Here is a 23145-nt window from a genome sequence, read left to right as displayed (position 1 = left end):
TCGAACTGCTGGTTTATAGGAAGCCTTAGGCACAGAGCTGCAACTTGTGTTGATTTTCTTTTTTAGGTAATCCCTTAATGAAAACATTTTGGAGACATACTCTGTTATGTAATATGATTATGACCCCTTTTGGGCTGTCAACATTGCCCTGAGATGTGTATTGCACCCAGTCATATGGTTCAAGAAAAGACGACAGCATGTAGCAACCTAAATTAAGACTCATGCACTTAGGTTTATAACCCAGAAAGTAAAAACTGTAGTGATTTTTTTTTATTTTTTTAAATCAGTCACATCTTGCAATTGAAACCTCAATGTATCATGTGTGTAGGCAGAAAATAAATGTTAAAGCCATTTGCTACCAATGCAAGTTGACAGGAAGGGACTGTGTGGTGATAAAGCCATGAGAAAACATTATGAATGTTAAGTCATGCCAGTGATTGTAGTTTTTGTAGTTTTGGCAGTCAGTAGTTAAATACAGCCTTTCACAATAAAGAGCAAATCCAAAATAAATACCATCTGCCAGCATCAACATAAAAGAAAAATCTTTATTTCGGTCTCTACACATGCGTATCAGGATAACAGTGGGACAGATTTTCAAGTATCAAACTAATACGTTAGGGTTTTTATTCCTAAAACGTTTCTCTTAACAGGCTCTCTCAAGTCAGTGTGGCTGCAGATATGAGAGCGTCAATGTCCTGTATGGCTTTGGAAGTTTTCTGAAGAGCCTCATTGATGCACTTCTCATTCATTGGTTCATGAGTCACCTCTTTTGCAGAGTTATCTTGTTGTGCACAACTTTTCTCACTTCTTAGCAGGTGGTTGTTTTCCAGCAGAACTGGGCAGAGATTGTTAAAGAGCGTGCATAATGTTCCTCAACATTATCTATCAGCAGATATGATAATATAACATGGGTGATTTATTATTTGTCCACACCCCCTTGCAAAGGATACAGTTGAATCGTTTTATCTTCTCCAGTTCTGCAGCTACCAGATCTGACCTACATGGAATTAAAATAACATGACATTACACATTTATTGATAAAATACCAAAACAATTACAAGAAAAATATAACTCACCGACTTTCTACCATCTGTGTGTCATTTGCATGCTGCTCAACTACTCCAAGATTGAACTGATTTTCTTCCATTCTGTCTGGTTCAGAAATATGTCTTCCCTGGAATGAAAATTGCAAACCATTTAGAAGGGTTAACTGTGTAAACACTGCAGATATTAACAGTTGAACTAATATGGGCAAGGACTACTTATTTGACCTCTTGAAGGCAGCAGGGTGTGGCAGAGAGCTTCAGTGAATGCTTGGCCTCATTGTAGCTCGTGAGGATCCTGTAACACAGTGATGGTCACTGACTAAGAGTCATCAAAATCATCTGTCTGTGAGGAAGCAGTGGCTCACCTGCTTGCACGTCTCACAATAGAGCTCACAGAGTACAGCTGTCCAGGTACGTCTGGTTGAAGGTTGTTCAGATGGTATGTTATCTGTTTTACCTGCCAGATAGACACAATCAATTCAAGCCTGTTTGGTTTTGTTTTTAGTTGTAAAAAACTGATGGCATGCATCTTTTAATTAAATGTAAGACAGTTACATGATGAGAGATATTTACCCGCCGTGACAAGAGCTCAGGTTTGTAATGGGTAAAGTAAGTGTCAAGGACACCGTTAGAGCGGATGACTGATCCGTCTCCCGGGGAAACCTCGATGACCGAGACCGCCCCACTCTGTATCCTACACAGGAGACATGCAGTTTGTGTACATAAATACATATGTATCAGGTATCCCTTCATTGAATGCAAACAAGCTTACATGGGCATGTGTTGTCATAACAAGCTGTTAAATTCAGAATCAGTGGTTAAACTTGAAAACCTGCATACCTGTAGGTGACTCCTTGACACCACATCACTTTTACCAACTCTGTTGGAAGATCTTGGTCTGAATGTTCGTTTTTGGCTAGTGGTTCTTTGAACTTCCACCTTAAATGCATGAGCAAGGAAGCTTAAATCAGTCGGTCAACATTGTGATACAGTGCACTCCATGTCTGTTATTTATATTCATACATTAATCATTCAACCTGTGCCAGTGAGGTGATGGACATGTGAGAGGCAGCGCCTGAGGAAGGTGAGACTTTCTATCTTCAATGGATATGTCGAACATTTGTATTATCCCGTCTGCCTTTCTGATATCGCTGGTTCCCTCTTCTCCGACCTCTTTAGGTGTTGAGAGATAAGCCGTCCAGAGATGGCGGGCCAAGGAGAGAGGATACCGCCAGATGGGGGCAACAGCGCAGCAGGAGTGATGCTGGACCACTGTGGTGGATTGATACATCTTCTCTGGCTAGGGGAGGAAGGTCAAATATTTAATCAAAGTTATTACACAAGGAGATAAATATTACTTTGAAGGATTACCTTTGGCTGAGCAGTGCTGCTCATCCGAGGAGAGCAAGACCTCGATCTAATAGACTCATTCCTTCCGCTTCCCTGATGAACCTCTTGGTTCTCACCATTTGTGGTGTGACAGATCAGATTGCTTTCTTGCTGCTGCTGAATGCCTGAGCTGCTGTCAAAATCTTTGCTGAAACCTTGCATGATGTGGCGCTGATCTTGACTGAGGCTACATGTAAATTTGATGGAGAATTCTTCACCTGAGGGAGAGAGCATTAAAGCAGCGCGCCCCCCCTCTGAGCAGATGATAGTCTCTTCTCCATGTCCAAGCTCACCATCACAAGAAGACAACTCAGGCCAGAGCACGTCAGTGTCAATGCTGAAAAAAGGCTGCAGTGTAAAAATAAAAAAAAGGCATTAGATATCATTGCTTTGAAACAGTTTGGGGGACTAATAGTAAACAGGGAAAAACCTCTTAGTACCTTCTTGTGGTCAACGGGAATGAGCTCCTCCGGAAGGTATGGTCGAGAAGCGTATTTATTCCGGAATGCCAATGCAGCGACCATCAACTCCTGTAGAATTACACAATCATATTCAATACAGTGGACCCTATGCATAAAGTGGACCCTATGTATATTACAGAAGACCGTGTACGTTTCAAACGACAGCCTGGAGCATCAATGTGAGCCTTTTAAAACTGGTACTACAAACCAATTCTAAAAAAAAACGCAAATTCATGTTTGCACCTTATACGTGCTGATCGTGAACCTTGTCCTTTGTCTGGTTCTCTCGCTGCTCTGCAGAGGATGGCTGGAGGGATCTGAGGGTTTTACCAGCATGAATTCACAGCCACACGGCGAAAGTTGTAACTGGGCTCCGTTTCCGTAACGAACATCAACAGATTCATCCTCATACATGATCATCAAGCTGACACTGGTTCTGGTTTCCATAGTTTGAACTGGAAAGGGGAACTTATTTCCTGGGTTTGACTTGTCGACCATCGATATGTACAGTCAAGAGTTGTAGCCGCGCTGAAACCATGGTTGAAAGTCAAAACATGGTGACTCACCGGCCTACGTCATCAGGTGGAGACGTTTGTAATTGGCGCGCACCGGAATTGAGCCCTGATAGGCCACCGGCGACTTTACCATCAATTTGACTAAAAACTGCCGATACTGTACTCAATAAAGATCCGAAATGTATAGAATGACCAAATAGCATACAAAATAAAACCTGCCGATGTTCGGGCGACGGAATAAAATATATTATTTTCCCTGGCCAGTCTCGTTAGAAACGTTAACGGCACCGTTTAGCAGCCAATCTTCACCCTCTCACCACTAGGCGTACAAATGGCGCTGACTAGTGGTCATAACTGTTATCAGATCATCAACTTAACAGAACTAAATACTAATATCAAAATATGTGTTACACAGCAATGCAATAACATACTAAACGTATACTTGCACATGTTAAATTTTTAAACCCTGTGTTTACGTAATTAAGTTTACATCACACAATTAAACTTTACAAAAGAAGTGTCCTCGCTTCACCATAGCTGAATTTATACCTTAGGTATCTTTACCAACTTATACTAAATATCAATGTAAACAGGCGATAGTAACCAAACAAGAGTAACAGTAAGGATTATAACAAGTTATAGTAGAACAGCGTAATGTGTTTGTATGTATTCTTCATGTCTGTTTAATATACATAATAGTTAGGGGAGTGGAGAATTTAATTTTTTTGGTTTAAAAGGGGCATCCTGGGAGGATATTGTCAGTGAAGATGTTGAAGACCTAAATGAGTCTATATGTCAAGCTACAGTTATATATACACAGACACATCAAAGAATTCCGCAAATAAGGTAGGAATAGCAGTTATAGTGCCAGAATTTAAGATAAAAATAGATACAATTATTACAGAGGGATTATCGACGTACACAGGAGAAATGTTGACCATAATGTTTGCACTGGATAGAGGACACAAGACCATGAAAGGCAAACATTTGTTCAGACTCCAGTACACTTGACAGCGTACAGAACATCAGTCATACAGTCATTCAGACTATGAGCCCTGGGTTTATTCATTTAATTTCTTTTTCATTCATATTTTGGTTGGGTAGTTATGATTTGGTTTGTTGAAATATATATATATATATATATATATATATATATATATATATATATATATATATATATATATATATATATATATATATATATATATTGGGTAGTTATGATTTGGTTTGTTGAAATATATAATATATAATATATATACCATACCAGTTGGTGACGGTAATGCACCAAACAGTTGTTTGCCAACTGCCAATAAACCGTAAAGAAGAAGAAGTCCGTCTCAAGTACAGTTCTGCATATGAGCTGAGGAGGGCAGCAGAACAACGTGCAGCAGCTGCTGGACCAGACAGCAGCAGCTAGCAGGCAGCGCTCGGGTCGCGACCGTCGCTCTCGTCACGTCGAGACACGGCGCGTTCAGGCGATTAGAAGTGATGTTCCACACTGCGATGTTCACACCGACAGCCTCCACTTTCTCAGTAGACGCACCGGAGCCACAATGAAGGTGTCGTTTTCTTTATGTAGCCTCTGTTAGCTTGAGCAGCTTCATGTCGCGTTACGTGGCCCGTGCTCGGTAGCTAGCTATCATAACCTCGATCAGGCAGCTATCACGTAACCTCGACTTTATTGTATCGTTAAGTTTTTAAATTATTGGGGTACATGTATTTGATTGTTTCTGCTTTCTCACAACATTGACGCTTGTTGTCAAACATTGAAACTATGCAGCTAACGTTAGCTTAATTGTCTTGTTTGCTCTGTTGCAGTGTTTTGACAGTTCTAGCTGTTTGCTCTTCATGTCTGCATGCCTTGTGCTTCATTGTGTTAAGAGTTGTTTAGTTGACTTACCTCGTCTATAATTAGCACCCATACTCTCTATTCAACGAATATGACTTGTTTGTGTGCATGAATGATGCTCTCAGCACCCATTCATGTTGAAGATATGGTAGTTAGTACAGCCTACAACATGAATGTGAGCGTGGCAAATACTGACATGAAGGTGTTTTCTGACTGTCAGGCAGGGGCCTCGTCCATGTGGGCTTCATGCTGTGGTCTGCTGAATGAAGTCATGGGTACCGGGGCCGTCAGAGGCCAGCAGCCAGGATTTGGGGCCGGTGCTGGTCCCTTCAGATTTGCCCCCAGTGCGGGGTACTCGACATACCCGCCCACCAGCTCAGGGACTCCCAGTCTTGTATGCAAGGGCTGTGGTCAGGCCTTCTCTGTGTTCAAGAGGAAGGTAGGTATCCGGATTTTATGTGTGATGCCAGGATATGTTAATTGGTCCACTGATTTATTGAGAAAGTAAATGTGCATAGAAGCACAGGGGCAATTAATATTATATTAATATTGTAGCTTGTATAAGCATAAACCTTAATTATTAGTTCTCAAAAACATGTTATTTTATTGTCATAACTACAACAGAAGAAGACTTTAACAGAGCAGAGCCTAAACCTAATTCAATCTACACCAAAAGGCTTCTCATTTCTAGTGAAAAGGCTGTGCCATTCTAGCTGATTGCAGAGGCAGATGGACACATACTTGCTTTAATATCTTCACTGAGTACTCATGTTCATGTATGGCTCAGGGTCTCATTTTGTCTGAACCTGTGCTTCACTTACTCACTGTGGCAGTCTAATCCCACGTCTTGCATGTATTACTGTTTGATGTTTGTCACTTGAAACAAATGAGCTGCCTCCTCTCAGTGCATGGAGAGCTAGAGCAGATGTGAGTGATTTAATAATGAAGGAAATGTCTCCTTGCATTGATATGTTTTCCAGTAATTCATTAAGTAATAGTTATATACGTTTTCCAAAATTCAATGCCATATCACGATTTTAATGTTAAATTTTCTAATTTCCATTACCCTGTTTTTTTTCACCCTCTGTTTCTGCAGTATATTTGCTGCGACTGCAGGAAGAGCTTCTGCTCTCTGTGCTCTGTACTTCAGGAAAATTTACGCATTTGTGCCACATGTCATTTGCTGAAAGCAACAGCCTTTCAGCGGCCACGGCTCATGCGCCTACGAGTCAGAGACCTGCGTCAGTACTTGCTGCTTCGTAACATCCCCACCGATACCTGCAGGGAAAAAGAAGACCTGGTGGACTTGGTGCTCTGTCACCAAGGTATTGAGGAAGAGGAGGACCCTGACATGACCAGCCTCCACTTGCGTTCCGTGTATACTCCGACTCCTTCCACCACACAGTCGGCCTCAGAGCTGTCTGCATTCGTTGCCTCCCAGGAGGAGCCGCTCAGCAGGAGTGATAGCTCTGATACCAACCAGGTCGGGACTGACTTTAAACCATGTGTGATGTTTAATAGAATATCAACCATATCCTTGTAATCAACTGTTGAGATCCAGAAGTATGTGTACTACTAGCATCTCAGTTTTAAAGCTTGTCATCACATGGCCCTTCTAGTTTGTTCTTACGACACATTTTGGCAGGTAAATAATGGTGGCCTGGAAGGGCAATGGTCACATTTCAAAAGTGTTTTTTTTAACAGATCTTATGCATCATATTATCACATCAGGCTGATATATCATAAGCTGTCACAACTGAGACTATGGAAAACGCTTGATAAAAATAAAACGCAAGTGAGGGTTTTTGCTCATTCATTCATTCAGTCTAGATAGAAAGTGCCCAGGATTTAAGAAAGCAGAGAAACAAAAAGTGAAAGAGAGAATAAGAAGCACCACAGCTGGTACCATGAGGGAGCTCAGCGTCAATCAGCTAGGATCCACTATAAATACTTGTACGTGGCCTGCTTAGGGAGCAGTAAGCTTTTCTATGATTGGAAGGTATGAGACATTGTTGTTCACAAGGTGTCAGTGAGCTGAAGATTGTCTAATCCTGATCCTCCGTTAACTGGCTTGTTTCTTGCATGTGTTGCACACTAATGTTTGTCATTGACGCTGTTGGCTTCCAGGATATAGGTGATGCCACATCTGTGTCTCTCCTCACCTTGGACGCGAGTGAACACATCCCTGAGGTGATCTGTGACTGATCAGATTTCTTGCTGTCATGAAATCATATGTGACGTATAGACAATTGCATTTAATTCATGTTCATGTGAAACTTCTAGAGTGCATGGACGTCAATGCAGCAATTGAAAAAAGATGATCCGTACAATGTTTTGGCTGGATCTGAACAAAAAAAACAATAAACCCAAATGTACATGAGATTCAACTGCAATCCAGAATGTTTGGCTGTGCAGATTGCATCATGTAATACAATTTCAAATTTAATTTAAAAAGTGCTTTTTTGTACAAAAGAGTCAGAAATGAACCACTTAAGGATTCACAATGGAAAAATCACAAGAAGTATCTCGTCAGGCATTTTTACTAATGAACACAACACATGTTGTGTCACTGCATGTCATGTGGCATCCCACTCACTGTTTTGCATGAGGCTAATCTACCATGTTTGTCATGGGAATCTCAAGGTCCAGTTTTGTTTCGACCCTAAAGTCTGGATTTTTGCTTTTTCAGCTCAGTCCTCAGACACGACGTCGGGCCAGAGCGTCTCTTTCAGACATTTCCAGCTTGAGGGACATTGAGGGCCTCTCTGTTAGGCAGCTGAAGGAGATCCTCGCCAGGAACTTTGTCAACTATTCAGGGTGCTGCGAGAAGTGGGAGCTGGTGGAGCGTGTCAACAGACTGTACAGAGAGACAGAGGAGAACAAGAAATCATGTGTGTATTTAATTTACCAATCTGAATAAATACTGTGTGCCTTTGTTTTAGTTGTTGGCTATACTATATATTTTTTAAATAATTTATTAGATTTACTATACAATGTGTCTACTAAACAGAGTATAGGCTGTAATCTAATAATTCTTGCTTGTCAGTTGCTGTAGTAATTTTAATAATTTTTTTCTTGCAGTGGAAAATGTGAGCACTACTGTAACCACAGGTAAGTTGTCACTCAAAGTCAGCTTTAATGCCAATTTGTCCACATGTGCACATACAGAAGATTTGAAAGTACGTTCCTCTCGTGTCCAACAAATAGTAAAGACAGATAATATTAAAGTAAAAATAGTGTGTGCAAAGTCCTATATGTCATTATTGGAAACCACGTCCTGTTTTTAACCATAGAAACCTAATATCTCTGCCTTCTCTAATAATATGATATACTGTAGGCTATAGTAATAATACAATGCAATAAGTTGCACCAATCACAAGCAGAGTCATTCAAATAAGTTTTCTCATTCAGAATCATGATGCTATGTCTCTTGCCTGCTTTGCTCCTCCCACACTAAAGTGGAGGCCCTCCCCCCTCCTATCTGCAACGGGGCCATTGGAGGTAAGGCCTATAGATTCCTTGCCACTGTGGCAGTGGTCACATGCCCCACCTATGACTCGCCTCTCCATCATACGAACAGTGTTGCCACCACATCTGTATTCATCGTGAACCCATTCTCATTTGTTATCCAACTTTGTGAATGTGGTCCAAATGGTGAATGAGGGTCTGTGTGCGTTTTACTGGAAATAATTTCCCTCATCAGACATTTGAATATATTAGTTTTTTCATGCTCCAGGAACATTAATTCAGCATGAGTTGATCTCATGTGCGTGCTTCAATGTGTGAAGCACATCATACTGAGAATTGCAGTATTTTAAAGCTGTGTACATATTCACTATCGTACCAGCACGCTTCAAGTGATATGACCGTGTGGTCGTCACTGAAACACCTTGACACTTAGCCATAACAGGCATTGTCATTTTTGAGAAGAATGTGAGCATGACCTTAACTCAAGATTGGGCTTATTGGATTCAATTAGGTGTTTTATTAAGCTGCGTTACGGGCCCCATTGTCCTACCTCAGTGCATGATATATTACTCAGGCTTTTTTTAGCAGCGTTAAAAGCAGTTTCCCAACATTTCCATTGACCTGTCTGTCTCTTTATCAGACGGTGAAAAGGGTCCGCTGACGATGCAAGAGGACAACCTCTGCAGGATCTGCATGGACGCTGTAATCGACTGTGTTCTCCTGGAGTGCGGCCACATGGTCACCTGCACCAAGTGCGGCAAGAGGATGAACGAGTGCCCGATCTGCAGGCAGTACGTCGTAAGGGCGGTGCACGTTTTCAAGTCTTAATGCATCACTGCAATGCTACAGCACCTGCCTCGGAGCAGCAGCTCAGACTGGAACGGCACCTCACATCAACCATGCAGCTCATAACCTTTTGGATCCCCAAAATACCTTTTGTGTGGATGCTCTTTCTTTGTATTCAACTCTCACATTATTTGCACATTGAAATATTCAGATAATTGTGTTTTTCTGAAGAAATTGTCTCCTCCTTTTCACCAGTGGGCACAGCGCAGGAGCCTATCCGCCTATCAGTCAACTCTTAAGTAAACATATCTCTAATCTGTGTTCACTCCGAAGTGTCTGTTTTGCTTTTCAGGCATATTTTTCAAAGCAAAGAATGTGTGGCACTCAACCACGTGCAGTCTTTTTAAACGCAACTCTTCACCCTCAGATCTGCCTATAAACTGTAGCTTCAGAGCATCTCTCTTTACAACCGTCACTGCAAGTGACTACATATCTAAGTAACACCAAGGACAAACATAGAAAACCTCATCACAGGAGAGAAGAACAAGGTGCCAAATAATGGATCATCATGCCCTTTTGCTTCTAACTCTCCCTCCCCTCGACTCTGTGTGGCACGTTTCTGCAGAAAGCACTTTGTTCACACAGTGTGTTAATAAACCACTGCTGAGGTTGCACGTAATGTACTAATTCTTGAATGCCACAAATAGTCAGTGGAAAAAGTGAATAAGAAAGCGCTTAGCTTGTTTTCTTTTCAAGTTAAACTCTGTGTTACTCAGCCACAAATGAGCAGGTGCTTTGCCTTTGCGACTCAAGGATATTGCCTATATGAAGTTAATGCATTAATTATATTCACTTATTTGTTAAGTGCATATTGTCATACATTGCACATTAAAATGATCCTTCAAAGTTTGTCATTAAACCAATAGCTAACCCTCCATTGTCACCTCTGTCTCAACACTTGAGTTGAGACAAAAGACAAAAAACGGTGCTAACTCATCTAACCATCTTCCCTGTTTTCCAGCTGAACTGTGGATGTGAAACTCTGAATGTTTTTTTTTTTTATTGTTGTATATTGTTGGGATTGAAATGAAGTGTCTTCATGCTTCGTAGTTGATTTTCTCTAATGTAGGAGTGATGTATTGAACTAACTATTCAAAGATATATCTACACGAGTTTACTGACACCTGTGGTATAAATGGTATATAAAAATAATGATTGCTAATGTACATTTACATAGAATGATCCACATGAGATGTGTGTGTGTATATATACATATATTTTTCCATTTGATTTAAATGGTGTAATATCAGATTATTGAAATGTCGCTGAGATTGGGTTAGTTTTACTTTTAGTTCAATGTTCTTGTCCAATGGTTTGAAATGTATCTGCACCGGTTTGCTTGAGTTATATTTCCCTCTTGAACCAGAGCATGACCAGAACCTGGGAAAGTTATCTCCCCGTCTACTTTACCTATCATCCCCAAATCCCGTACGTTTCGAAGTATCCAGCTCTGTACTGTACCCACACAACATTGCTGCTATTAGAGTAAAGATCTACAATGAACAGTAGCAGAGCAGTGTGCACTTTTATTTAGAACGGTTGTAATCATGTGCAAGGTTTGGTCTTGGTATTTGGGAATGTGAAACTTTTTATTTTGGTAATTAAAGATTTTAATTAAAATCGTTTTTTGTATACTCATGCATCACGTGCCGTTTATCTCTATTAACTTTGATAAAGTAGTTATTAGTGCTGAAATGGAGCTTAAGTGGCAGTTCAGAAAGGAAGACTCTTTAAAAGTCTGGTCCTTCATAAATATGTCTCTAATTCTCCCTGTTGATTGGTTGATTTAAAGTGGATGCCCCTCAATCAGATCGTGTCCTTAAGCCAATCATACCATTGCTGTCCAACTTTTAAATGGGTTCTCCACTCTGTTGCTCCCGGTTGTCATTTCAGCGCAAAACGAGATACGACGCTCCACCACCACAAGCTCCTCCAACCAGCATTTAGTCATGCTCCTTAAGGCTGATTATTCACCGTCGGATTGCAGCAACTTCATTCTTTACCACCACCACCAGTATCTGGACTCCGGGGGGATTCTGCGTGAGCATCAGAACTCAGCATCACTGCCCCTGATGATCCTGTTTCAGGATAGAGTCCAATCGCCAAAGACTTTGCACTATTTAACTGTTATGCATGTCACGGATGTATGTTTAAAATTGTAATAAGTCTCCTGATTGAAATAATCAACCATTTTGATAATTGGCAACCTACGGTTCACTGGTTTCAGCTCGTCTAATGTGAGGACTTGTAAGGACTGAGAATGTGAGGATTTCTGCTTTATATCATTGTAATTCTTTGGGTTTTGGCCTAATTGGATATTTCACAGGCAATGCTTTGAGCTTCAAATGCTAACCACTTACAGTGACAATGCTAACATGCTGATGTTCAGCAGGTGCAGTGTTCCTCATGGTAACCATTTAGGTTTAGCGTGTTGGCATCTGCTCAGAAGCAATAAACACAGCTGAGGCTGATGATAATTACTTTAGTATTGCAGCAATTCCATCAGAGATGTTAAAGGGTAAATTAAAAGAGCATTACAGTTTATCCTAATGGAGATATAATATAAGGGAGATATAATTATGTGTAACAATTTCAGGTCAATCCATCCAGGAGTTGCAGACCTTTCAATCAAAACCACATAGTACCATCAGTCTCTAGGGAGCAGACATAGATGTCTTGGGAATTGACATTTCCATTTCTAGAGGTGTGCGGTTAGCATCGCAACCAGTGGCGTCCCTAGCCTCAAACATCCGGGGCTAAAGACCGGATGCTTTTGAATTAGCTTCGAATATTAATTTTCAAAATTTAAAAAAAAAAAAAAAAAAGATCACATCCTTAAACTACGGTTATCTCATGTGGATGCTTCGATAAAACTGTTTTTGGACAGGTTTGAGTAATTATAAATATTTATTTTTTTAAAAGCCACTACTTTGGCTTTGGCACTAACACCTCCAGGTCGCACGAGACGTCATTCACCCAAAACAGCGGCGTCAGGCAACAGGCGCACTTGACAACAGCAGGCTGCTGTCTTTGGGTAGTAGCACAACAAGATGTCACAAAAAAAGATTTCAAGGTTTTTCCCCCAAAGGTGGTCAGGAATTAAAGAGGTAATGGGAATGGAAATTATTTAAAAATGTATGATTTCGAAAAGAGTGTTACAGCTGGAACTACTAGAGGGATGTAGCTGCTAGTTGATATTACATGGGAAAAACTTTATTATTTGCATCTGTCTGTAAATGCAATTGTAGTGTGTGAGAATTGTGTACCTACAAAAAATGAAGCTTGGGCTTCTTCTGGAGGGGAAAGTAGCTAAAGTTAATGTGAGGGTATAACGTCCAACCATCTTGTTTATTTTCTTTTTCATGAAATGCCTCAATTCAATTCAGTCCAGAAGAGCAGGTACTTGGAGGGTATGTGAAGTGTTTTTAGGCCTACAAATTTCGGCGCGCGCATCTGCTATACTTTTCAAGGCTAAGCCCCGGATGTGTCAAAATCCTAAAGACGCCTCTGATCGCAACCAATGTTCATGTGACCTCAAAAGATGTCCCATGAACCATTGCAACATCTGACATCTGCGTCAAATACAAGTCAACCTGGCATAAGAAAACTGACTAGACTCAGCGCTGGTACAAAGGAAATTCTTTTAATGCATATTAGCACTTAGTATTTGGATTTACAAATATAAACATTATCACATTCACCTGAGGTGATAGGTTACAGCACAACACACCCCAAGATACACACACAACACCTACAGTATGGAGTTATTATTTAAACATATCCAAATTAGTCATATGCAAAAGTTTTTCTGGAACCTGTTTGGAAAACCACGTGTGAAGTCGACTGCATTATAGATATCGTCAGTCACACGTTTGCTATGGCTGCGACTTCCTGCCGCTGATTTTTTGGGTGTAGACTAGGATCAAACCACCTGGATAAATGATTTGCAAGCATTATTTAACCCAGCTCTGAGAGGCCCATGTGAAGTTACTTTATGAATAAATACAGACTGTAAAAAAATATCAATAAATTAATGTTGAAATGTTGGCGAAAAGCCTGTTAAACACAACACTCAACAATTCATAAAAGTATTAAGATAAGTGAAGACGTGAGGGTGTAACAGGAATATTTAAATTGATAGATTTGTTTTATCATTCTTGAAATACATTCTAAATATTTGGGAAGGAGTTATGATAATTTAGTCATATTTATATCTGTACAGCTTATTTTTTGTCTGATACTAAAGTTACATGTCAAATACAGATTTTGGCACATAGAAGACACTGAATGTATGAAGGCAAACTGAGGAAGGGGACAATTTTCAGTTCACATGCCATGCCGTCTCTCTGTAATATTTATTTCCAGAGACACTGAAACTCGTGAAATTATGCTTGTATAAAAATGCTGCATTTTCAAATATTTAAAGAATAAAAATAAAACAACCCAAAACTCAAATACAAGCACGTCTTTATAAAAGTACAATTCGAACACAAATACATGCATGCCGTTTCCTCTTTATCTGTCCAGTGAATGTTAGTCACCTGCTTAAGTCCATTGAAGATCTCCGTCCAGGAATCTGTCTCTTTACTGTGACATTGATTCGAAAACTTATCACAGGAGCAATTTAAAAAGAGAAAACATGTTCTTTTAAGTGCAAAGACAGTCTTTAATAAATTGTTGTCCGGTTAAGAACTAGCTTGTCTTCTGCAGCAGTTTGTCCTCTTTCAGTCTAAACGGTACACTTACAGACATCTCTGCGATGAACCTTTCGCAGGCTGTCTTGGTCACCTGCTTGCAGAAGCGAAGGTCGATCTGACAGATGCTTCCACAGCGCTTAAAGAAGTTTAGGGAATGGTCTGTGACTCGGTTACAAACTAAAAGAAAACAGAGAGAACAATCTGTCAAACTTGGTATGTTTAAAAAAAAGGGTGACTGTAGAAATTTCCCTGATGACATAATTGTATCTTTCTCTCTCTTGATGCATGAGGTCAACATTAACAGAGATGCATGTAGATTATGTAAGTAGGACAAATGCAAATTATGTAACAATACAAAACATGGTTCTGTCTTTTTCCCCCATGGGCTCTAGTGCAACTGGGCCCAACGGACAGACTCAACTTACAATATTGACAGGCAACTACAACTTTCCCCGTCAACTATTTTCCATTTCATGTTGTGGTACTGTTGTTGTAGCAAAGTAGCAAATGTGTGAAAACAAGACTGACTAATGAACCAAAGTTACTTGAGACAATAAGCATGACCCAGGCAACTCCACATCCTTTTGTTATCTTTTAATTCATTTACTCTTTATTCTGAAGTCTTTAAATCTTACGTTGGTAAATCCGTCTTTACACCTTTTATCCGTGAGATCATTTGTTTGTCTTCAACTGCTGATTTCATAGATTACTGAGGATGAAATGCACACATCTCAACATCGTGTCCCAGAAGAAGCTTATGACTGTATCACTCCTTTTTGGGCCCCTTTACAGTTGTTGTATTCCTACTCTGCTGGTGCTCTGGTCCCAGGTCTCACCTGACAGGTTGATATCTGTGAGGGAGTCTCTTGTCGTGGTCCCAGCTGCTGTCAGCAGGTTAACAGACTGGTCATTGATATGGTTGCAGTAGCTCAGGTCCAGCATGGACAAGGAAGGCATCTGCCGACTGATGAGACGTAAAGACGTGTCGGTGATGTCGAGTCCCGCCAACCGCAAGTCCGCCACGTTCCGCAATTTGCAGCGGTTATCCAGCTGACCTGTCAGTCGGTCACATAAGAATTGTCACAGATCAGTATTTGGTCAACAGGTGCATAACAGTCTACAAGGATCTTTAGGATGGCTAAAAGCTGTAAATGAGGAGTCACTTACGTTATCCTCTAACTTACAAGTAACTTTATTTTTAAAGCTGTGTTTTAGTTATTAAACCTTAACCTAAAGAGGTCTAAAGGGAAACAAATAGCTTTTTGTAGGAAAATAATCTCTAATTTGAAGAATGAATTGGGTAGGTAACATGTCCAATGTTAACCACTATGACTACTTATTGAATGAATCACTAGACATCATAAATATATTATAGCATGGAAGGCAGGAATAAAAACCCCAAACCATGGCAGTGCTTGTTTTTGGTTTTTGATTGACCCACAATTTACCTGGTCTGTTGTCTGTTGGGGGCGAAAGGAGGTCCCTCATCTGTGGGTCTTTGAGTCCCTCCACCCACTGGACGTCCAAGGTGCGCAGCAGAGGGCAGCTGGAGGTGCAGAGTGCAGATACAGCAGCCCAAGAACACCCTGATAACCTCAACACTCGCAAACCTGAAAAACACAACAGCTCTTTCAAATACTGATGCAGAATGAGAAAGAAAGAGAGAATTTTCCTTGTTCACAGATCAATAATCATTTATAGTTAGGTACCTGGCAATCTATTAATAAGCCAGCTTAATTGTTTCTTGGAAATGTTGGTCCAACTGAGGTCCAGAGAAACGGGCTGTCGGCGGATAATCCCACTTAGCATGAGCGGCGTGATGGAGGTGCAGCGGTTCAGATCAATCTTTGTCCAAAGTCTCTTATCACAACACCTTGACATCAGAAAGAAAGATTTATGTTTCAAATCATTTCTTTAAAGATTTGTACATTTTGTGCAGCGGTAATATTTTTCTTTACCTGTGATGTTGCACATAAGAACGTTAACATGCAAAGTTAGGTGTGCTGTGCACGTACCATCTATTCCACGTCTTGCAAACTCTCATGCAAACACACAGCTCCTGGTGTGTGAGATAGCCAAAGATCTTCATCCAGACCTCGCGCTGTATGACATGTGTTTTACCATCTTTTAGAGGCAGCCTGTCAGGAGGTGGGCTTATCGGAGGGGGCCGAATGACGTGCCGCTCCATTTGGACACACTTGGGTGGAGAGTGTGGGGGTACCGGCCGGTTGGTTGGGGTGCTCCTGTTGAAGCCCAGTGGAGTGATCTGACTCGGGTAGAAGTGGCGCAGCTCCCATGGGGTCCCGTTCATCTCTTTGGTCTTGAGGTGGGGCCTCTGATCCCCGAGTTCATTGCTGTTGCGAAACAACCTCTTGGGTTCCTCGTTTTCCGTCTCCGGCTCCACTTTGAGAGGTTGGCGGTTCTCGTTGGCCAGGCAGTCCTCTGTCTTCTGGATTTCCTGGTTAAGTGCTTTGCTCAGCTCTCGACTCAGCTCTCTATTAGGTAAACGACGCTTACGGCGAGCTTTAGGACATGGCCCTTTTTCCTGGGTCTCACTTCCGCCCTCGCTGCTGGGGCCAGCCTGCGGAGAGCTGCAGAGGGACTGGTCACTGTCTCCAACAGGTGTTTTAATGCAGGGATTCAAAAGTGCATTCTTGGAGTCCTTTTCATCCCCTTCTTCTTCAGTGTCTCCAAAACGCCCCTTCCTCTCTACAATGCCCCGGAAGTGAGGCCCCCTTCCTTCTTCATCCTCCTCCTCGTAATATGCATCTTCGTCCTCCTCTTCTGTCTTGATTTGGTGTAGAAGTTTGGAAAAATAAGGAACGTCTGACTTTTCCTTCAGGAAAAGAAATGGGACAAGAATCACAATTACTTTGGTGTGGCACAATAAAAACTGGCATCTAAAATGTTATGTTAAATGTTAAATTAAATCAGTCACTCCATAAACCATACAAACCTTCTTCCTCACACCAAGATCATCTTCTTCATCATCATCAAACAGCTTCCTCTTCTTCCTCAGTTTGTCCTCAGGCCTGGGCCGGGGCAGGTTGCTGGGAGAGAGCAGTGGTGGCTGTCGGTGGAGAGACTCCTCGGGCCGGTACCTAGGTGTCTCCTCTCTGTCTGGTCTTCTCTTGACGGCAGAAGAAACGTCCCCCTCCTCCTTGACTAGCTTCTGCTCCCTCAGCAGAGAGCCAGGGAGGTTGGAGGCGTACTTGAACCCTGGACCCCTTTTTTGCTTCAACACCAAGGGGGACAAAAATTGCGAGACAACTTTATACCTTTAGTCTATCGCGGCTAGATGAACCAACTGTACTACAATTGTGTCAAAGGATTAATAAAGTAAGTCACTGTGATCAAAACACAAAGCATGTGTTAGTCAGTGGTTTCCTGCTTGTGACAAACAGAGTCACGTGTGAAAGATGCTCACAAACTCGAAAAGTATAAACAGGAAGTGGCAAGCTGATTAACACACACGATAAAATTAAATTGCTGAATAACAAAAGCTGTTACCCACGAGTAATACCGAACTAAAAACATCTCAGAAATCTTTATTTGTTTTACTGTTTTAAAGCGTGAACACATTTCCAACACACCATTAGTAAATCTGCTTTGCATAATCTAGGACTGTGAATGACATATTTGTACTCACTTTTCCACTTTTCCCAGCATGGTTGCATTTGGGACATTCCCAGCAGTTAGGGAGTTCGTCATTCACCACTCCTGAGGCCTCGCTCACCTGATAAACAGACAAGGAAATGAACAGGATTCAAACAAGAAGAACAAGCTTTTCCTATTTTAACACTAACAAGACAAGGGAAGTGAAAGTGACTGTTGGGATGTGTGCCTGCTTTGCAGGTTAGCACAGTTTAACCTCAGCTAACAGGCAGACTCTTGCTTAAAGCATTAAAAAGGGAAGGGAAGTGAAGTTAAAGATTCTTACTTGAGAAAGTTAAATAAGCAATTCTGAATAGATATAATATCCAAATTCTTGTTTGTTGTTATGTAAATATCTTAGTTGTTGGTTGCTACTAAACAACTAGACAGTGCTTGTCTGAAAAACCGGTTTGCCCAAGCCTGTACTAGCCTGGTTACAAACAGGGTGTGTGCTGCTTTACATTTGGGCCTTAATGTAACAAAAGGTTTTTAGTGCTGCAACTAGTACGGTCTAATGTCTCACACTACATTTTTGGTGACTCAGTAAATAGTTTTGATGCTTCATTACTTGCGTTCTTGAGCATGTGGCAGGAGTCAGAGCCGAAAACACATTTGAGCCGTAAAATATTCTAAGCCACATAATCATGATGGGTTTGTTCAGTTCTATAAACACATCCAATTACCTTCAGTGACTACAGTCCAAATGTCTTAGTCACTCACATTATGTTACAATGACATGGGATTCCAGGCACACTGTTTCAACAGAAATGAGTCACCAAGTGAATGACTTAAGGTTAAGTTGTTTAACGGTTCCCAGCCAGGCCCTCTGTACCTTGAGACAGTTGGGATGGACGATCTCGTTGCAGATAGAGCACTCCATCAGCATGAAATTGAACTTGTCCTCCTCTTCCTCCAGTGTGTCCTCTTTCCCTGCCTCCTTACACACCACACACACCGCTGTGTGAGGCAGAACTGGCTGCACAAACATAAAGAACATGAAGGAATTAATACATTTAACTCAAATTAATCAAACAATATTCAACTGACTTTTTGTTTTTTATTTTTGAGAAGAGAAACTATGACCACACATTTTTTTTTGATACAAAGCCATCAAATGCAAAACAGGAAAAAGAAATGATTTGTGGAAAATGTGCATGTGAGTGCTTTATAAAGCCTTTTGAAAATGCCAACAAACTTACCGCAATGCACTGTCTCATAATGCAAGACTGCTTCATGCGCCCTGGCCCTCCAAACTTCTTCATGTCCTTGCAGAAGTGACACTCTCCACACTCGTTCCGGAGGCACGCTTCGCACTTTCGACATCGTGTCCTCCTGCGTCTTGCTCCGGATGAGCTGCGATTGGATGGCAGCTTAACAGCCGACGACGTCCCCACCTTTGGCTTCGGCCGGTTGGCCGCCCGCTGCTAGAGGGCCAACAGAGAGAGGTGAGAAGTTAGAGAAAAGCCACAAAATGAAGCGATAAACAAATATGTCAGCCATCCAATGGGGGTCTGACCATCAGGACACATGAAACTGATGCCTGAAAATTTTCTTAACACAAAATGCAACAGACTCATTTCACTTAATTTGAATTAGAACAATGGGTTCCTGCTGCTTATTGAAAATGACTTGTCATAAAATTTTCAATTTACAAAGATATTAATAGGAGGATATTAACACATTTGAGACGTTGAAACTAACTAGCGCTTAAAAGGATGAATTGCTTATAAAAATAGTTGCTGATTACACTGCTGTTGCTAGAATGAATTTACCAATTGTGTCATTAGTTTTGGGAATCTAAAAATATCACAGAATTTATCAGATCAAAAACATATGTTTATATGATGAAAAAAGTGCTTCCAGCCTCACAGCTCTGAAATTTGCATACATATATCCTGTATGTGTGACTCATGGGCGTAAATATGTAACATAAAAATGTAACATGGATATTAGACTCATCTTAAACGCACACTCACACTTCATGTTTGTGAATTTCTCACATTTATTTTAAGTCTCTTTCCTGTTGCCATGGCAGGACGATAAAGTGTGATGAAAATAAGACAAATCATAGGCCATTAGTGATTCTTGTTCTAGCAGAAGAGGAGGTTACCTTGGCAACACGTTTGCCGTGCTGGTGGCAACTGTTTGAATAGACGACTGCTAGAGATGGATAAAAATAAGCGCAAAGGAGGATTTAATGCGAGGCTGTGAACACTTTCATGATGTAATTTATTCTACTACTGATAATTACTACTGCGCAGTATTTGAGCACATGTTGATTTAATTTCCAAATAACAATGTGAGAATGCTACAGACACGTCAGACAGGTAACACCAGATGCAAATGGAACAGGACGTCCCAGGCTAACGACAATCAAACTGATGCTGTCAGAGAGATATTTCCTCAACAGAGAAGAGAAACCAGCCCCGACTCTTAATGTTGTCCTGATTTTTTTTATTTTCCCTAAGCAGGACTTGGGAAAGATGTGTTTTTTTATATTTAGTTTCTTTTAAATTGTATACTGTCCCAGCACAATACTTTGTGCTTTGCCCACTGTTACTGATGGAGAATTTAGTGGAGATAAGAAATAATTCCTCTGACAGCTTTCCATAAATCCATCGGACTACCGTGGAAATTTGGGAAGGAAGCATCAAAGGAAGGGCGGCTGCTGCAGGGTGGTTGACTGTCAACATTGCACAATGTGTTTTTGTTCAGCGACCTCATTATTTTCCTGCCCTTGTATGAAATGACGATTTTTCTAAAATCATATCTAATGTCAGGCCCCTGAACCAAGCTACTAAAAGTAAAGTGTCCATGCAAAGTTTTGATCACAACAAATAATAAACACTGCTTCCATTCCCTGACGATCTCAGACATCTGCATTTAGTTTACTCAACAAACAAAAAAAATACAAAAACATCAGAGCACTTTGCAGAGTGTGGTCACAACTATCAGCTGACCCGTCTCCACTGTAACTCTGTGCAGTAATATGTCAGGAATTTGGGATTGGTTCCTGAGGTCTGTGAACAAAAACATGGCCTATATTCAGAGCTCAGTCTTCTGACTCAGCTTGAGTGTGGATTTTAGAGGGAAGAAGTCATAGGGATCATCACTTGTAGCTTATGTACAGAGGTTCTCAACACAAACAATTACCGTCTGCAACAGTGTGTCACTACAGAGGAGGTCAAAACACCCTCTCTGATGAACTGTTTGCGGGTGTTAACATTGTGTAAGCACAACCTGGCTCTTATGTCAGCACCTCTCATATTTCGGAGACTTGTGCAATATCCCATAAGCCCGGTTAGAAAGCGTTCATGCAGTGAACCACACAATAAATGCACTTCATTGCACAAATGCAAACCTTTACGTCAGGACCCTCAAAAAAATATAAACTTCTAAATCACAAGAGGTATATATTCCTCCACCCTATGCAGAACAAGTGGACAAAACACTGTTGAAATAAAATCAACTACTACTTTTTCCAGGGTTTTGAGGGGGTCACTGGACCCAAGTTTGGGAACTACTGGAAGTAGAGCCACTTCATTGTTCCCTAAACCCATCCCCCTCCCTGGTCCCAGCCCAGACAATATTTTGCCTAAAGCCTTCTTAAAGGCACAGAGTGAAGAGGCAAGTTTAGTAAGTGTGAGGAAATGAATCACAAGTATGCATTTTTTTTTCTTTCTCACAGGACATGTGCGGGGTTAACGTACGTGTGTGAATCACAGCTTTTTATGATATGAAGTTGTCTAACTGCTAATAGGGGACATTGAGGTTCTGGTCACAGCCACAAATAACAGGATGAGAGGTGCATTAAGAGCTGGTCAGTACAAGTGGGTCAGTTATGCTAACATGATAGATGTGTCCGAGGAGGAGAGGACATGGTGCGTTTGGACATTCAGGGAAGCGAATCTCATGAGTAGCCCGAGTCCAAATAAACTCAGTGAACACAACATTTAGCGAAGCAACGTAATTCACCTCTATAACCCGGTTAACGGAGGAGGTTTCAATCCGGCTCAATAAGGGGGAAGAAGAGCGGGTGAGAAGCCAACGTTACCATGAAGCAACTGGACAAAAAACACCATTCCGCTCACAAAAGGCTTTCTTTTATCGCAGCAGACTTTGAGAAAAACACACACACGCATACACGGAGGTCACATATTGAAATGTAGCAGCTCTGACCTGCTCAGACTCTGAATCATATTCCTCATCGTCTCCGCTCAATGACAAGGCCATGGCTCCTCTCTCTCATCGTTCGTGAACAGCAGAGAAAACTAACATGGCTGAACAAGCATCCAGCTTAGCTCATTCACCCCCCTCCTTCACATCGCACCAACACAGAGGCAGCTGGTCGCAAATTGTGCTGTGTTCAGAGACCATGGGAAACCTGGGAAACACTAACTTCCTGCTCACGTTACGCACCATAGATACAGCATTTAGGTTAACAAAAAATAAACAGTCGAACGATACGGTAGATAATAGTGACTATAAAAGTGTTTTGAAAATGAAACAGGGTATGTAATAGTTAAGTAAGGTGACTATACTAAACGTAGCGTCGAAAAAACCTTGGCATACGTTGCAACAATTATTAATGCGCGACTTGAGAGCAGCATCGATGCAACAGGAAGTGAAGATCAGCAGGAAACACAAGATTGTTCACTCCTACATACGTCCGTCTTAGCTTCTCCTGTTGTACTGGGAAGTGAGTCAGTCAGTTCTGGTACAGGTTCAATTCCGGCCATTGAATATTTCAAGAGTCTCGGATGTCTATTAGATACAAATCTCTTCATTGATTCTGCGAGATTTGCTGTTAGATGTTAAGGACGAATGCCCATTGCCCAATACATTTTTTTCCCCTTAAAATTGGGGGACTATCAATGTATTAACATTTTACAACAGCCACGCAGTTGACCTGATGTTGATAAATGCTTTATTTATAATATAATGATGATGATGTAATAAGAAAGCATGTAAAACCACAATTCTTGAGCTTTTAATATGTCTTACTCTGGCATCATCGATTGGTAGTCTGAAGAATACGTTTTTGGCAGACGTTAATATTTTTTTAAAATAATTCAGCTGTATTACAACCATGACAAAAAAAGGCTATTAAAGCTCTTATTAAACATACAGTTAAAGGGTGTATTTCTGGATTTAATATGCCTTCAATGAAAACTGATTTTCGGCCTTATGCTAATATTTTTTGCATTATTAGATATGCAT

General features: G+C 41.0%; 3 protein-coding genes and 1 long non-coding RNA gene across 8 annotated transcripts; 2 read left to right on the top strand and 2 right to left on the bottom strand.

Moving 5' to 3' along the window:
* Positions 1–527: 527 nt before the first annotated feature.
* On the bottom strand, positions 528–3714 carry cunh5orf34 (chromosome unknown C5orf34 homolog). 2 transcript variants are annotated; one of them, XM_068604706.1, is made up of 12 exons: positions 3140–3714; positions 2876–2965; positions 2729–2783; positions 2418–2653; positions 2084–2346; positions 1887–1985; positions 1620–1740; positions 1412–1503; positions 1272–1341; positions 1077–1174; positions 951–997; positions 528–835 (listed from the first exon to the last, which is right to left on the bottom strand). In XM_068604706.1, the coding sequence occupies exons 1-12, from the start codon at positions 3392–3394 to the stop codon at positions 657–659; spliced, it is 1605 nt and encodes a 534-aa protein (XP_068460807.1). In that variant the 5' UTR covers positions 3395–3714; the 3' UTR covers positions 528–656. The 2 variants fall into 2 exon arrangements, with proteins under 2 accessions (XP_068460807.1, XP_068460806.1); XM_068604705.1 differs by having other exon boundaries at positions 2418–2783.
* On the top strand, positions 1876–2820 carry LOC137805046 (uncharacterized). The gene is made up of 2 exons (XR_011080192.1): positions 1876–2130; positions 2226–2820. It is a non-coding gene; the product is annotated as an uncharacterized lncRNA (long non-coding RNA).
* A 1033-nt stretch (positions 3715–4747) lies between the features above and the next one.
* On the top strand, positions 4748–11214 carry rnf34a (ring finger protein 34a). 3 transcript variants are annotated; one of them, XM_068566666.1, is made up of 8 exons: positions 4748–4970; positions 5481–5699; positions 6357–6743; positions 7388–7450; positions 7950–8151; positions 8342–8371; positions 8720–8761; positions 9369–11214. In XM_068566666.1, exons 1-8 carry the CDS (start codon positions 4965–4967, stop codon positions 9554–9556), a joined length of 1137 nt encoding a protein of 378 aa, XP_068422767.1. In that variant the 5' UTR covers positions 4748–4964; the 3' UTR covers positions 9557–11214. The 3 variants fall into 3 exon arrangements, with proteins under 3 accessions (XP_068422767.1, XP_068422770.1, XP_068422769.1); XM_068566669.1 differs by lacking the exon at positions 7388–7450; XM_068566668.1 differs by lacking the exon at positions 8720–8761.
* Positions 11215–13203: 1989 nt separating this feature from the next.
* Positions 13204–22242, bottom strand: kdm2ba (lysine (K)-specific demethylase 2Ba). Of its 2 annotated transcripts, none has more exons than XM_068566557.1 (10): positions 22105–22242; positions 19125–19349; positions 18758–18901; positions 17921–18007; positions 17228–17515; positions 16287–17107; positions 15981–16144; positions 15720–15881; positions 15108–15326; positions 13204–14448 (listed from the first exon to the last, which is right to left on the bottom strand). In XM_068566557.1, exons 1-10 carry the CDS (start codon positions 22156–22158, stop codon positions 14267–14269), a joined length of 2346 nt encoding a protein of 781 aa, XP_068422658.1. In that variant the 5' UTR covers positions 22159–22242; the 3' UTR covers positions 13204–14266. The 2 variants fall into 2 exon arrangements, with proteins under 2 accessions (XP_068422658.1, XP_068422659.1); XM_068566558.1 differs by having other exon boundaries at positions 17228–17506.
* Positions 22243–23145: the final 903 nt, after the last annotated feature.

The sequence above is a fragment of the Clinocottus analis genome, unplaced genomic scaffold, assembly GCF_023055335.1.
Source record: "Clinocottus analis isolate CAN_PGR_092001 unplaced genomic scaffold, fCliAna1.0.p SCAF_7, whole genome shotgun sequence".
Lineage (NCBI taxonomy): Eukaryota > Metazoa > Chordata > Actinopteri > Perciformes > Cottidae > Clinocottus > Clinocottus analis.
This window is presented reverse-complemented; position numbering and strand designations above follow the sequence as displayed.